General features: G+C 44.4%; 1 protein-coding gene across 2 annotated transcripts in view; it reads right to left on the reverse strand.

Moving 5' to 3' along the window:
* ca9 (carbonic anhydrase IX) overlaps positions 1-16,302 on the reverse strand; it is a 191,918-nt gene that overhangs the window by 595 nt on the left and 175,021 nt on the right. The window contains exons 10-11 of one of the 2 annotated variants that reach the window (XR_005459945.1): positions 13,809-13,825; positions 7,949-8,042 (exon numbers count right to left, since the gene is read on the reverse strand). Coding sequence is in view for 1 of the 2 variants with exons in the window: in XM_038790747.1 (XP_038646675.1) it covers positions 7,949-8,039; positions 13,805-13,825 (112 nt within the window). In the remaining variant the exon portion in view is untranslated. Of the gene's footprint in view, positions 1-7,948; positions 8,043-13,804; positions 13,826-16,302 lie in introns of both variants that reach the window. The other variant, XM_038790747.1, reaches the window with a different exon arrangement.

Below are 16,302 nucleotides of genomic sequence, written 5' to 3' on the forward strand. Positions count from 1 at the left end.
AATTGAAAATCTGGTTTATGGTCAAATCACGAGTGCAAACGTTTAAAATTGTTGCTCTTGCTCTTTCGTAAGAAATGCTTCTAACAGAAAGGAGAAATTGTGGCAATATCACTGAACTAGCGATCTAGGCCCCTGTGAACATGGATTGAAATGCCATCGTAGCAGCTGGTGGAATTTAAATGCAATTCATTAATAGATTTGGAGTATAAAGCTCATCTCAGCACTGGTGACCATGAAACTATCATTGATTGTTATTAAAACCCATCTGGTTCATTAAATCCCTTGAGGGAAGGAAACCTTACCTGTTCTGACCCACATGTAAGTCCAGAACCATGGCAATGTGGTTAACTCTTAACTGCCCTCAGGAACAGCATTGCAAGTCACTCAGTTGTGGCACTTAGAGATGGGCATCAAATGCTGGATTTTCCAAGAATGCCCACACTCCATAAAAGAAGAAAACTAATTATATGCATTGATGAATATCGTATTAAAGGAACTAGTATTAATGGCCTGGTGTAATACTAAGATATGAGATCAGAAGATTCTTAGTTCTAAACCAAGCTTCTAAAACTGAATTAGACTTATAATCAATTAGTTTCTATGCCTCTGCATTAAGAAAGGTAAATAACAATCAGCAAAGATCTTGTTTATGCTCACTCTACGGATGTTGTGTGGGAATATGAACATGATTGGCTGCGATGCCCTCTATGTATTAAAAGCCTGTTGACATTCACTTTCAAGATTCTGATGTGTATTATTCTCCTTGGCCAAGGAACCAGTATCCATGGAACTGTACTCATAACGAAAAGAAGAGGAGAGGAAACGGATGGGGAAATAAGTGAACAAGGAAGCACATCATGAAAATTAAGTTTTAAATCTTACGATCACCCTCAACCTCCTTGGCCTGATTGGCCACCCCTCCATTTCCTAGGCCCAGCATGTGTGCTCTTCACAAGCATCTTGAGCCTGTTTTTACCCGTTCAATGTTTGCATGATCCAAATATGTTGGTCAAGCACTCGGTAGGACTACAGCCTGAGAACAGCAGCTCGCTTCAAATCAGCAAGTGGGCACAAAGCATTCCTGCGGACCTTACTTATGCAGCTTTGAGGTATTGTACACCTATATCTGGCAGAGATACAACCTGGCTGATCATCTAGTGGCCCCACTAATCTTCAGCCACACGGTGCCTGGCTTTTGCCCTCTCTCTCAGTGAGGAAAGTGTGTGGTCACCAGACTGCATCTCCCCCTAGTGGCAGCATTGCACAATAAACTCAATTCCCTCAGCTGGGTTAGGGTTGCATTGTGAAGTGGATTTCAAAACACTGGCGTTGAAATCAAATCAGGATCCTGAGCCTGAACTTGCCAGAAGCAAGATTTGTAGCGCAATCTTCTGGGACGTGGTCACCTAATTGGCCAGCTCCACATTCACCATCCTATCAAGGATGGTGGGCTGGCTCCAGGTGCCGTAGGTCCAATCAGAAGCAGAACTAGAGCCTCAGCAGTTTTTTAAATTAATTTTTTCGGGGATGTGGCCTTCGTTGGCCAGGCCAGCATTTATTGCAGAGTCGGTGACCCGCCTCCTTGAACCGCCACAGTCCAGAGATGTGCAGGTTATATGGATTAGCCATGCTAAATTTCTCCTTGGTGTCCAAAGATGTGCAGGTTAGGTGGGGTTACGGAGATAGGCTGGTGGAGTGTGCCTGGGTGGGGTGCTCTTTCAGAGTGTCAGTGCAGACTCGATGAGCTGAATGGCCTCCTTCTGCACTGTAGGGATTCTATGGATTCTATTCTATGGATTGTATGGATATGGTGCAGGTACACCCATACACCTGTTAGGGAGATAGTTTCGGGAGGGACAAGTGCTACTGAGGCAGGACAGGGAACGCAGAGGTGCATCCATTTGAGGCAACAACAGTGTTGTGGATGGAGAAAAACCATTATGAGGGCCAAAGCTGGCAGACTCCTCACAGGGAGGAAACATTAAACAGTGCGGACTGATTTTCCTGCCTGCAGCATTGATTTGATTTGATTTATTGTCACATGTACCGAAGTACAGAGAAAAGTATTTTTCTGCGGCCGAGGATTGTCATTGGAGGAGGCAGCCCGCACCTGCTGCAGGGAGGCTGCATCCATTGAGTTGACGGCTTCCATATGCCCCGGGGGCAGGAGGCCTACTCTATTCCCGGCAAAATGCTGGTGATGCTGCAAAATTGTTCCTAATTTTGGTCTTAACAATGATAATTGCCGTTTGTCTCTGTGGAGTGGGCAGCCAATCCTGGGAAAGTTCCCCGGAGGCCGGAATGTTTGAACAGCCACCCTGACATGGCTCCCTCATATTTCCACTATTTCCAATCATCTCCAGGCCCACCAACACAGGGTTGGGAAAATTCAGGCCTTAATATCTGAACTTATGCTAGATTTAACTGAATGATGAATGTTTACTGTTAAAAACATCATTGTGAGGGCACACAATCCACTGTCTCAAGAAGCTCTATTGTTTACTGATAGTTCAAATATAATTTACATTTTTTAAAAAAAACTTTGTAAAGCTGAAGATAGAGTGGCCGTGCAATTGTGACAGATGCAAAGTTCCATTATATTGTAAAAGTGGTGGATTGTAATTCTCATTGGTCATTGAGTTCTGAAGGGTAAATGTAATTCCTGGCATATAACTGAAAACAATTTGACCTAACACTTGAGTGAATCTACAATTGAGCAGATCAGGAATATTCACCCAGAGGAGAATAATTATACTAACTATATCAAAATCAGGAATGTTGGCAGCACAGTGGCGCAGTGGGTTAGCCCTGCGGCCTCACGGCACCGAGGTCCCAGGTTCGATCCCGGCTCTGGGTCACTGTCTGTGTGGAGTTTGCACATTCTCCCCGTGGTTGCATGGGTTTTGCCCCCACAACCCAAGGATGTGAAGGGTAGGTGGATTAGCCACACTAAATTTCTCTTAATTGGAAAAAATGAATTGGATACTCTAAATTTATTTGAAAAAAGAAAAAGAAAATCAGGAATGTTTAGCCAAAACATTTTGCGTTAGGCTTTTGAAAGGAAAACAAAGCTAGATGTAGCCAGAGGAAACAGACAACAATTGTTGACTGTATTGACCTCCAGAAAGGAAGGCAGTTGTCTCTAAAGTATTAGCTGTGACATTAAAGGCTTTGCTTTTGGCCTGACTTAGTCCCCGGAATTTAGGCTATAGAAAAATGTTACACTGTGATTACGACACTGTGGGCGAGATTCTTTGGCCTCTCTGTGGCGTCTTTCTTGGCAGCAGGCGGCCTGATGTTGGCCGGCAACAGGATCTTCTGGTCCTGCTGCTGTCAATGGCATTCCCCATTGAATCCACCCCAAGCCGCTGCGGGGGTGCACCATCGACGGGAGAGGAAGATCCCACCCTATTTTATTCTATTCTTTCATGGGATGTGAGCATTGCTGACAAGGCCAGCAGATATTGTCCATCCCTAACTGCCTTGGACTGAATGGCTTCTGAGGCTGTTTCACAGGGACGTTAAGAGTCAAGCACATTGCTGTGAATCTGGAGTCACACATCAACCAAACCAGGTAAGGAGAGCAGAACCCCAAAAGTTGTTTATTCGTATATGGCGCAAGAGTAGAAAGGGAACTGTGACTAAACCGTGGCTTACAAGGGAAATTTTAGATAGTATTTGATTCAAAGAAGAGGGATACAAATTAGCAAAAGCAATAGTCCTGAGGATTGGGAATAGTTTAATATTCAGCAAAGGCGATTGGTTAAGGAGGGGGAAATACAATATGAAAGTAAACTAACAGGGACCATAAAAACTGACTGTAAAATGTTTTCTAGGTGTGTAAAGAGAAAAAGATTGATAAAAACTAATGTAGGCCCCTTACAGTCATAACAGGAATCAAAAAAATGGCCGTGGAACTAAATTCGTACTTTGCTCTGTCTTCACAAAGGAAGACATGATTAATGTACCGGAAGTTCTGAGGATCACAAGTTTCAGTGAGGAACTGAAGGAAATTAGTATTAGTAAATAAATGCTTTTGGGGAAATTAATGGGATTGAAGACAGATAAATCTCCAGGCCTGATAATCTTTATCCCAGAGTACTTAAAGAAGTGGCCCTAGAAATAATAAATCCATTGGTGGTTATTTTCCAAAATTCTTTGGACACTGGAATGTTTCCTACAGATTGGAGGGTAGTGAATGTAACCCCACTTTCAAAAAGGGAGATCGAGAGAAAACAGGGTACTATAGACCAGTGAGATTAATGTTGGTAATAGGGAGGTAGCTAGTGTCCATTCTCAAGAATTTCACAGCACAGCATTTGGAAAGCAATGGTATCATCAGACAAAGTTTATGAAAGGGAAATCATGTTTGATAAATCTACTAGAATTCTTTGAAGGTGGCCTCCTTCTGGACTGTAAGTATTCTATGATTTGATGATTCTATGTAACTAGTAGAGTTGACCAGGGAGAACCGGTGGATGTGATTTATTTAGACTTTCAGAAGGCTTTCGACAAGGTCTTGCATAGCATAAGTTAAAAAGATATAACAGCAGAATGAGGCCATTTGGTATATCGAGTCTGCTCCGCAATTCAATCATTGCTGATCTCAACCTGGCATCAATTCCACCGTCTTCCCATTCTCTATAACTCTTCAACCCATAGCAGATTACTATGTAAAGCTAAAGCACATAGGATTGCAGGTAGTGTCTTGAGATGGATAGAAAGCTGGTTAGCAGACAGGAAGCAAAAGGTTGGAATAAATAGGTCTTTTTCTGATTGGCAGGCAGTAACTGCAGGATCTGTGCTGGACCCCAACTGTTCACATTATGTATTAATGATTTGGACGAGGTAACTAAATGTATTGGGTGTGATCTACCCAAAAGGGAACAAAGTTTCCTAGTGTGTGTTTAGCCATCAGTTTCCCGGCACCCGCAGTGCCGAGAAATACGTGGCTATTCAATGCAACTCACTTTGAAACAGGTAGCGTCACGTGCCAGAACTCACTGTTATAGTGAGAGAAAAAAACCCACAACCTCTCGCCTGCCCGAATGCAACATGGGAGAGTCCCCCAGCCCTCGCCCACACCCACCAACACCCACGGCGGGCAGCCCCAGCCCAATCGCATGCAAAAAGTGCCAGCTTAGCAGTGCCAGGCTGGTCCCCAGGTGGCACTGCCATGGTGCTAGGCTGGCACTGCCATGGCGCCCAGGTGGCACCAGCAACGCCAGGGGACTACCCCTGTCCGAAGGGCATGCTGCTGAGACCTCCAATGCCTTTGGTAACCTCCAGAAGTGCCATTCCATCTGGTACCTGTTTGTGAAGACCCTTACTAAATGGCACTCACCTGAGGTCCCCGAGGTAAAGGGATTGAATCCCAAAGCCTCAGTACCGCGGGAATCTGCACATTAGAGTAAGGCTTACTGCCTCGCTCTAATATGTGGATTTGCCAAACGTGATACCACCCATTGTGGGCAGGATTCCCCTTGCAACATCTTGCGAGATTGAGTTGAATCTTGTAGGATGTTGCGAGCCGGGCAGATCCCAGGGGCAGGGTGCCCCAGCATTCACAGGCACTCTGCGCCGCGGCGAGCTGCTTTTTGGCGTAGCATGGCCGCAAGATCACATCCATTATCACCAAATTTGCAGCTGATATAAAGTTGGGGGGGGGGGGGGGGGGGGGGGGGTGGGTGAGCTGTCAGGAGGATGCAGGGATGCTTCAGCGGGATTTGGACAGGCTGAGTGAGTCGGCATATGCATGGCAGATGCCGTATTATGTGGATAAATGTGAGGTTATTTACTTTGGTAGCAAAAGTGCGAGGGCAAATTATTATTTGAATGGATGTAAATTGAGAGAGGTGGATACACAGCAAGACCTTGGTGTCCTCATGCATCAGTCACTGAAAGTAAGTGTGCAGGGACAGCAGGCAGTAAAGAAGGCAAATGGTATGTTGGCCTTCATAGCGAGAGGATTTGAATATAGGGATAGGAATGCTTTTTCAGAAATTTTTTAGGGCATTAGTGAGGCCACACCTGGAGTATGGTGTGCAATTTTGGTGTCTTTATCTGAGGAAGGATGTTTTTGCTATGGAGGGAGTGCAGCGAATGTTTACCAGGCTGATTCCTGGGATGGTGGACTGACATGTGAGGGAGACGTCAGTTCGGATTATATTCATTGGAGTTTAGAAGAGTGAGAAGGGATCTCATAAAAATATATAAAATTCTAACAGGTCTAGGCAGGGTAAATTCAGAAAGAATGTTCCCGATGGTGAGGGTTTCCAGAACTAGGGGGGTCATAGTTTGAAGATAAGGGATAAACCTTTCAGGATAGAGGTGAGGAGAAATTTATTTCCCCAGAGAGTGAAGAATCTGTAATTCACTACCACAGAAAGTAGTTGAGCCCAGAATATTGTGTAATTTCAAGAAGGAATTAGAGATAGCTCTTGGAGCTAAAGGGATCAAGGAATATGGGGGGAAGGCGGGACCAGGGTATTGAACCTGATGATCAGCCATAATCATAATGATTGGCGCAGCATGCTCGAAGGACTGAATGGCCTCCTCCTGCTTCTATTTTCTATGTACGTTTCTCTATGGGCGGTATAGCAGCACAGTGGTTAGCACTGTTGCTTCACAGCACCAGGGACCGGGGTTCGATTTCTGTCTAGGGCCACTGTCTGTGGGGAGTCTGCGCATTCTCTTCACGTCTGTGTAGGTTTCCTCCGAGTGCGACTAGGGGATGTAAGCCTACTTGTGACACTCATAAAGATTAGTATTATGTATTTCCTTCCCTAAAGGGCATTAGTTAACCAAATGTGTTTTTAGAACAATCAAGGATAATTTCACGGTCATAATTGTTGAGAATGTTTTTATATTCCAGATCTATTGGTTGATTTTAAAATTCAGAGATGTGCCAGAGGACTGGAGAACTGTGAATGTGGTCTCACTATTTAAGAAAGGCTGTAGGGATCAGCCAGGGAACTAACTACATGTCAGTGGTGGGGAAACTAATGGAGAAAATTCTGAAGGAGAGAATCTATCTCCATTTGGAGAGGCACGGTTTGATCAGGAATAGTCAGCATGGCTTTGTCAGAGGGAGGTCATGCCTAACAAATTTGATTGAATTTTTTGAGCACGTGGCTAAATGTGTAGATGAGGGGAATACAGTTGATGCAGTTTACATGGATTTCAGCAAAGCATTTGACAGGGTGCCACATGGGAGACTGATAAAGAAGGCAATGCACATGGAATACAGGGGAATTTGATAAGGTGGATTCAAAGCTGGCTGAGCTGTAGGACAGAATGCTGCTTTAGTGACTGGATCCCCTGTTATTCATCATTTATAAAAATGACTTCGATGACTGTGTGGGGGGTAGGATCAGTAAGTTTGCGGATGACACAAAGATTGGCCGGGTGGTTAACAGTGAGGCTGAGAGTCTTGGGTCACAGGACGATATAGACGGGATGGTCAAATGGGCAGAAAAGCGGCAGATGGAATTTAATCATGAAAAATGTGAGGTTGTACACTTTGGTAGGAGTAATTTGACAAGGAAGTATTTAATGAATGGTATGAAACTAGGAAGTTCTGAGGAACAAAGACACATTGGCATCTTTGTCCATAGATCTCTGAAGGTAGAAGGGTTAATAGGATGGTGAAAAATGCAATTGACACACTTGTCTTTATCAATCAAGGTGCAGATTAAATGGGATTAGGGAGGTAGGTCAAGTGTTTTTCATGTGTCGGTGCAGACTCGATGGGCAGGAGGGCCTCTTCTGCACTTTGAGATTTTGTGATTGAGTTTCACACAGATTGATTGGTGCAATTGTACAACTCTGTATTAATAAAAGTAAAGCTCCCCTAATGAGTTGAGAAATTATGTGATAAAACTTATGTTGCTGATACAGATCTCTACTTATTTCTGAAGTAGATAAAAAGTGTTCTCGTAATTCTCACCTTTGTCTTTTCCTTTGCTTTATCACATAAATTACAAAGGCCAAAGCAGTACATCCAAACAAGATCCCAAATACAGCAGCCATCGTATCACCTACAGATACATAATACATATATTGGTTAGATCACTCATTTAAAGATGTAAGACTGAATTTCCTCAGGGCCAGTGGATCGTGAGAGTTCTTGTGGGGAAATGTTTGGGCGGATGTTCTGCATTAGCTCCTTTTTATACCTCCTGACATTGAGCAAGCTTGACAGCAGCAAGAAATCACCAACCAGTTCAACGGAGCAGAATAAGTGGGGCTCACAGGGGCATTGCAGGCTGTGGTGATGGTCTGGATGATAGCAGTTGGCCCAGGTGATAAAGTGGATTAATTGCACATTATCCCTTCCTTTTTAATCAGACTTGTCAGCTTTGAGCCCATGTGGCTTTCAATTGCATATTTTTCTCCGTACCCCTCTAGCAATGTCCAAGTGGCCCAAATGCTGTTACAGTGATTCTCCTGATTTACGGCATTGACCTAGTCTAAGACAAGGGAGTAAATGTCATATCTCAGCTATATACATATCCCTGGTTAGGCCACATCTGGATTATTGTGATCAGCTTTGGATACCTTAGGACGGATATCTTGGTGTTGGAGGGAGTGCTGCGTTAATTTGCCAGAATGGTAGTGGGGCTGTCAGCAGGAAACACGGTGGCCAAAACATCCAGCCACTGAACTCCAAAGATTGAATTACAAAAAGAGATTGTATAACTAGGGTTGTATTCTCTGGAATTTAGAAGGTTAAGTGATCATTTAAACAAGGTTTTCAAGATATCAAGGTCAACAAACAGGGTAGATAGAGAAACAGTGTTGCTGCAGATCCTTCTTCTTCTTTGACGATCATTAGCTAAGGTATGACTGTCCACCTAAAAAACTCTGTGTCACCGTCATTGGGTTCTGTGGGTCCTTGTGTGGCCTGATCCTAGAGCCACATCTCCAACCACACACTTGGCAGGTGTTTCTGGGAGGTGGGATTGGTCCTTGGACTCTAGGTCACGGATCTTCCTTTCTCAGGCTTCTTTTCCGGGCAATCTCTTGCAATTGGGTTTTCTTGAAGAATTGTGTATCTTCAATCAGGAGTATCCCCAAGTCAGTCTCTTCTGAGCAACGGTCTGCCAGGTATTGACGTCTGTGTTGCATTTCTTGAGGCAAGATTTCAAGATATCTCTGGAGCACTTCCTTTGTCCTTTTTTTGTTCAGGAGATTTCCTTGAGCTGGGTGAAGAAGATTTGCTTCGGCAGTCACGACTCTGACATCCAAGCACATGGCCTGCCCAGCAGAGTTGATTTTGGATGACCATGACCTTCATGTTGTGCTCTTGGTGCTCTAGGCTCCTTCAAAGGCATTGATGTTAGTATATCTGCCCTCCCAGGTGATGAGGTGAATCTGTCTCGGACAATATTGATGGTACCTCTTCAGGTCCTTGAGGTGGCATCTGTACGTAGTCTAAGTTTCTGAGTTGTATCGAAGAGTTCAGAGGATGACTGCCTTGTACACGATATTCTTGGTATCAGCACAATGTGATGGTCATCGAGGACTCTCATCCTTACATGTCCAAAGGAGGCACTTGCAGATTAGATATGATGTTGGATCTCTGCATCAATGTCAGCCGTAGATAGAGGTGACTCCCCACGTAGGGGAAATGTTCCACTTTTGGTAGCGTTTCTCCATTGATCTTGATGGAGGGAGAGACTAGATCTTGGCCTGGGCAGGTTGGTAAAGGACCTAAGTCTTCTTAAAGTTAAGGTTGAGACCTATTCTTCGATATGCTTCAGCGAAGGCATCAAGCATGGCTTGGAAATTCCCTCCTAAGAGAGCAGAGATGGCGGTGTCATGCGCATACGAGCAATGTCTGTGTTGTTTTCTTCTTGGATTTCAACCAGTTGACAACTGAAGGAGGAGGCTCCACAAATATCCCCATTGTCAATGATGGAAGAGTCCAGCACATCTGTGTAAAAGAAAAGGCATTCACAATAATCTTCAGCCAGAAGTGCTGAGTGGATGATCCATCTCGGTCTCCTCCAGAGGTCCCCAGCATCACAGATGCCAGTCTTCAGTCAATTCCATTCACCCCATGTAATATCAAGAAATGGCTGAAGGCTCTGGGTACTGCAAAGGCTATGGGCCCTGACAAAATTCCGCTAAAGGTCCTGAAGACCTGTGCTCCAGAACGTGCCGCACCCCTAGCCAAGCTGTTACAGTACAGCTATAACATTGGCATCTATCCGACAATGTGGAAAATTGCCCAGGTGTATCCTATACACAAGAAACAGGACAAATCCAACCCAGCCAAATACCACTCTATCAGCCTACTCTCAATTATCAGTAAAGTAATGGAAAGGGTCTTCAACAATGCTATCAAGCGGCACTTATTCAGCAATAACCCGCTCGCGGACACTCAGTTGGGTTCCGCCAGAGTCTCTCAACTCCTGACCTCATTACAGCCTTGGTTCAAACATAGACAAAAGAGCTGAACTCCAGAAGTGAGGTGACAGTGATTGCCCTTGACATCAAGGTAGCATTTGATCAAGTTTGGCATCAAGGAGCCCTAGAAAAATTGGAGTTAATGGGAATCAGGGGGAAAATTCTCTGCTGGTTGGAGTCATACCTAGCACAAAGAAAATGGTTTGTGGTTGCTGGAGGTCAGTCATCTCAGTCCTGGGGCATCACTGTAGGAGTTTCTTAGGATAGTCATGATGTGGAGATGCCGGTGTTGGACTGGGGTGAGCACAGTAAGAAGTCTTACAACACCAGGTTAAAGTCCAACAGGTTTGTTTCAAACACGAGCTTTCGGAGCACTGCTCCTTCCTCGGGTGAATGAAGAGGTATGTTCCAGAAATATTTATATAGACAAAGTCAGAGATGCGAGGCAAATGGCATTTCTGAACAGTGTGCAGCCATCAGCAAACATCTTGTCTGGCATCTCTGACTCTGTCTATATAAATGTTTCTAGAACATACCTCTTCATTCACCTGAGGAAGGAGCAGTGCTCCGAAAGCTCGTGTTTGAAACAAACCTGTTGGACTTTAACCTGGTGTTGTAAGACTTCTTAGGATAGTGTCATAGGTCCAAGCATCATCTGCTGCTTCATCAATAACCTTCCTTCCAGCATAAGGTCAGATATGGAGATGTTTGCTGATGGCTGCACACTGTTCAGCATCATTTGTGACTCCTCAGGCACTGAAGCAGTCCACTGCAGCAAGATCTGGACAATATCCAGGCTTGGGCTGAAAAGTGGCAAGTAACATCGCGCCACACAAGTGCCAGGCAATGACCATTTCCTCCAAGAAAGGATCTAACCACTGCCCCTTGACATTTAATGCCATTACCAACAGTGAATCAACATCCTGGGGGTCATTATAGACCAGAAACTGAACTGGACTAGCCATGTAAATACCGTGGCTACAGAAACAAGTCAGAGGTTAGGAATTTAGTGGTGAGTAACTCACCTACTGACTGCCCAAAGGATGGGCAACAAATGCTGGCCTAGCCAGCGAAGCCCATATCCTGCACAAATGTTCAGGAAAAAGAAAAAGCATGTTTGGCTCTTGAAGTCGCTCAATGGTGGTCTTTTTTCTGAACTGTTTGTCCATCTTCCACTGCTTCGGGTGGAATTTGATGGACATAGAGGAGTGGACGAGCAGGTGGTCTGTCCAGCACTCATCTGCACTCGGCATTGCTTTGATAATGAGGGCATCCTTTTGATCTTGGGATTGGATGATGGCGTAGTGGATCATGTGCCAGTGCTTTGATCGAGGATGTCTCCATGAAGTCCTGGACTTGTCTTTTTGGTGAAACAGTGTGTTAGTGATGACAAGTTGGTGCTCTGTGCATTTGATGAGCATGAGAACGCCGTTGTAATTACCATTCGGAACTTCTTCCTTTTTGATGGTTCCTTTCTAGAGTTGGGTAAACATTCCAACCTTGGCATTGAAGACACCAAGGACGATGATCTTATCTTCCTTAGGAATGTTGGAGAGTATGGTGTCCAGGGTGGAGTAGAAGCTTTCTTTGAACTCATCATTGGCATCAAGGTTTGGGGCAGAGGCACTCACGACCATTGTTAGCTGTTTTTTGGCAAGTTGTTGATGGAGAGTCATAAGGCATTCATTGACACCAACAGGGAGCTCCATGAGTTGGTTAACGAGTTTGTTCTTGATGGCAAATCCAATTCCACATGTCCTGGGCTGATTGTCAGGTTTTCCTGTCCAGGAGAAAGTGTAACCACCACCTTTTCCCCCTCAGCTGCCCTTCACCTGCTCTTCGAGTCTCTTGCAGAGCAGCAATGTTAATGTTGAAGTGCCTGAGTTCACGAGCAACAACGTTTTCAAGAAATTAATGGCAACAAACCGGGTAGATAGAGAAACATTACTTCTGCAGATTAGGGAATCTAGGACTAGGGGCTATAGTCTTAATAATTACCTTCCAGGAGTGAAATCAGGAAACAATTTTAGACACATAGGATGGTAAAAGTTTGGATCTCTCATGTAAAATAACATTAAATGCTAGCTCAATTATTCATTTAATTCTGAGATTGGTAGATATTTGTTAACCAGATGTGTTAAGGGATACATGGGAAAAGGCCACATGGAGTTAGAATCTCAGCGATGATCTCATTGAATAGCTGAGCAGGTTCAAGGTGCGAAGTAGCTTGCTCCTGTTCATGGGTTCCTATCTTTTTTTCCTTCAAACATTTCATCCTGTTCGATACTCCCATCCCAAGCCCCATGTAAACTTGGTTACCACAATAACCTCTTTCTTCCTTTTCCATTAGTTTGTTCCTCGAGAAGATGCTTTATTCCCTCCAAGGCTTATTTGGGCTTTCTGCTAGCACAAAGGGAAGTTTTAGCTGCTTGGGGTGGCTGATGTGGCACATCACTCTCCGCTGGTTTAAGATGGTATCAGGGACATGCAAGTTTATGGGGCTCTTGCTTGATTCAGCAAGGCAGCGTATACTCCTGAAACATCAGGCATCTTAAAATTGGAACAGAGCAGGAACCAAGTGAATATTTCAACCACACAATCCTGCTGAAAGGTTGTTGACAATGTTTCGTGCTCCCAATGTTGCCTTACCTGGGAAATATTTCCAGCATTTTCTGATTGTATTTTGTTTTCCGCAGTATTTTGCATTTGTATTAAATTTAAAATCTTTGTTCTGATAGTGTACTCTTCCCTCCTCCTCTACAATTCTCTCTGCCCTGTTAAAACCTTCTCAATCCACCTCGTCTCATACCCTTTGATCTTTGACTCATTTGGTGACAGATCCATCGGCACTCTCAGGTCCTCTTCCTAGAACTCCCTCTCTAAACCCTGCCACCTTGCCGCTTTTTTATTTTCTTTTCCACTTCCCTCTTTTCCCTTATGAAATTCCACACACCTCATCTTTTCAATCATGTCATTCACCCTATTCTGCCATGGCTTGATGTCACGATTTCCATTTTTGAATTGCTTTGAATGGTTTATGTTAAAGGAGCTATATAAATGTAAACTTTCATTTGTGGAGGAGATTGCAAATGTCACTGCATTTCCATATGGTTAATTGAACAAAACGTTTTCCATCTTATTATGCTGCCCAGTGTAAGGTTTCGACCTTATTGCTCAGTGTTTATCTGGTCTTTCAGGCTTATGAAGATATCGTATAATATTTGGATTCTTTAATTATCAGCTCATCGAACAAATATTATATTATCTGTTCTCACAAGAATTATGAAACATCTGTTGAAATGTAGCTTTGGCAAATCAGAACTTGCAGCATCGAGTAGAATCACAAGCATTGTTTTCTAACAAAAAATAAACACGAGAAAAAAATACATACCTAAAGTGAAATGGTCTCCATCTACGGAATGTAAAAGAGGAAGAAAGAAACTGAAGTTAAGAGTAATACACCACTTAATGATAAAAAGCGCTGCCAAGAAATAATTTGTCAAGCATTTACCTTTGAAAATAAAATATCCTTTTAACGCGCCAATTTTAGAAGAAGATCTTGCCAGCTAATGACAGTTATAAATAGCTAAAGTACTTGAGAACTGAGAGTACATTGTGGACCTAGTAAATGAGGCATCCAGCAACAATCTTAAGTTGCACCCTGTCAGGAATCAGAGAAAAATAAACAGCAATTTAGGCCAAGCTTTCAGACCCACAGTTTTACATCAGTAGTTTGACACTCTTAAAGGTCAATTTTCCAGTTGGTCTATCAAATTGTCAGATGTTAGTAGCACTGTTTTGAGAATTTTGTTTTTTTGTGTGATGTGGCCTCTATATATATATATATGTATATGTATAAATATACACATTATAATATATAAGTTATGAACTATGACTGTCTCTCACTACGTAAATATATGACACTGTGGGTCTGAGCTATACAGAGAAAGACAGTTCTAAGTTTTCTCACTGGCCTATGTTGATCTATTTATTCCCAATAATGTGCAGCATGGGGCTTCTGGAAGTGAGAAAGTACACAAAGAAATCCTTAGGCTTTCCCATTTCCGGTTGTTGTCTCGCACCATCTGAAAGGTATTTATTGATAATCCTGGTTGGGGTTGGAATCAGGCTCAACTTTGACGCATTTCATTGGCCATTGCTCTCCATCCAGCTTTTTGATTAGGATTTACAAGGACAAATGAAGTGTTCCTGATTAGAGTATGATGTGAAGCGGCGTTGCATTGGATCACTGCTCACTTTATTTCACACTCAATTTCCCATGGGTGGCCGACACTTGCACAAAATAAAGGTGGGTATAAGCGTTTGATTTAACTATTAAATTGAACGTAGAATGTCCTGTAATTTAGTGATGCAGTATATCCACGCATAATCATGTGCTTTTGAAATGGGTAATTAGGATATTAGGTAGCAGGGCCATTTGAGAGCTCAGGGAGTGGTCGTTCCTGCCATTTTGTGACTCGTCACAGGCCCAGGTAAGGGTCCCATGCTAAGGGTTATGAGCCATTTCCAATGGCTGAACTAGTGCAAATTTGGTGGTGATGGTGGAAAAGCTAAAGCTCAAGGGGCAATGGCTACTTGCAGACTGGAGGATCCTTTGGGAAGTGGACTTGTGTTCCCTTTAAGTACAAATAAGGCAGGAATAAGTACAAATGAGGCACCTCATGTATTATTTTCCCTAGTCATATTGCTCATTGAAATGACAAATGGGAGACTCCTACGAGCAACTGAAGAGGAAAGTGTAGAACTGCATGGCATGGCAAACTGTGCGAAGGATCTGTTCTTAGGCAGATCATCAGTGCTAATCCAGGATTGTTAGATAATAGTACCTACGAACACCCAGTTAAGGAACAATGCATGTTTTCCTTTTCGGAACCATTGTAGTTCATTTCTTGTCTTTTTAAACTGCTAGCACTTAAAATTCTCAGAAGCCTTTGTCTCAATGGTTGTAATGCTTATTCTTGCCTAATGCATCATAACTCATATCACTGGACTTCCCGATGGGAATTTAATTCCAGGTCAGCCTTCACAATAATAACAATAATATTAATCTTTATTAGTTCACAAGTAGGTTTACATTAACACTGCAATGAAGTTACTGTGAAAAGCCCCTAGTCACCACATTCCGGCACCTGTTCGGATATACTGAGCGAGAATTCAGAATGTCCAAATCACCGAACAGCATGGGCGCGATTCTCCGCTGCCCACGACGGGTCAGAGAATAGTGGGAGGGTGTCCCCGACATTTTTCACGCCCTCCCGCTATTCTCCCCCCCCCCCCCCCCCCCCCCCACGGCCGCCCCACGACACGAATCGCTGTTCGATTCTCCCCAGGCCGATGGGCTGAGTTCCCAGGCCTTTACGGCCGTTTTCATGGCAGCAAACACACCTGCTTGCTGCCGTCGTAACAACGGCCGCGACATGCCCATTCTGGGCATCCAGGGCCCCAATTGGCACGGCAGTACCACGGCCGTGCCAAGGGGGCCATGGGCCCGCGATCGGTGCCCACCGATCGCGGGCAGTGCGGCCGTAACGGACGCACTCTTTCTCCCTCCGCCGCCCTGCAGGATCAGTCCGCGGGGCAGCCGAGGGAGATGACGGCCCCGCGCATGCGCGGGTTGGAGCCGTCCAATCCGCGCATGCGCGGCTGACGTCATCGTGTGCGTCAGCCGGCGTGACGCTTGGCGCACGGACTTAGCAACGGTCGCTAAGCCCGCGATGCCGTGCTTCACGGGGCCCCGCTGCTAGCCCCGCCCGGGGGGGGGGGAGAATCGGGTCCCGGGAGGGGGCGTGGAGGCTGCCGTGAAACACGGCCAGTTTCACGGCAGCCTTTACGACTCGCCGCATTTGCGGAGAATCGTGCCCCATGTCT

This window comes from Scyliorhinus canicula, chromosome 3, assembly GCF_902713615.1.
Source record: "Scyliorhinus canicula chromosome 3, sScyCan1.1, whole genome shotgun sequence".
Lineage (NCBI taxonomy): Eukaryota > Metazoa > Chordata > Chondrichthyes > Carcharhiniformes > Scyliorhinidae > Scyliorhinus > Scyliorhinus canicula.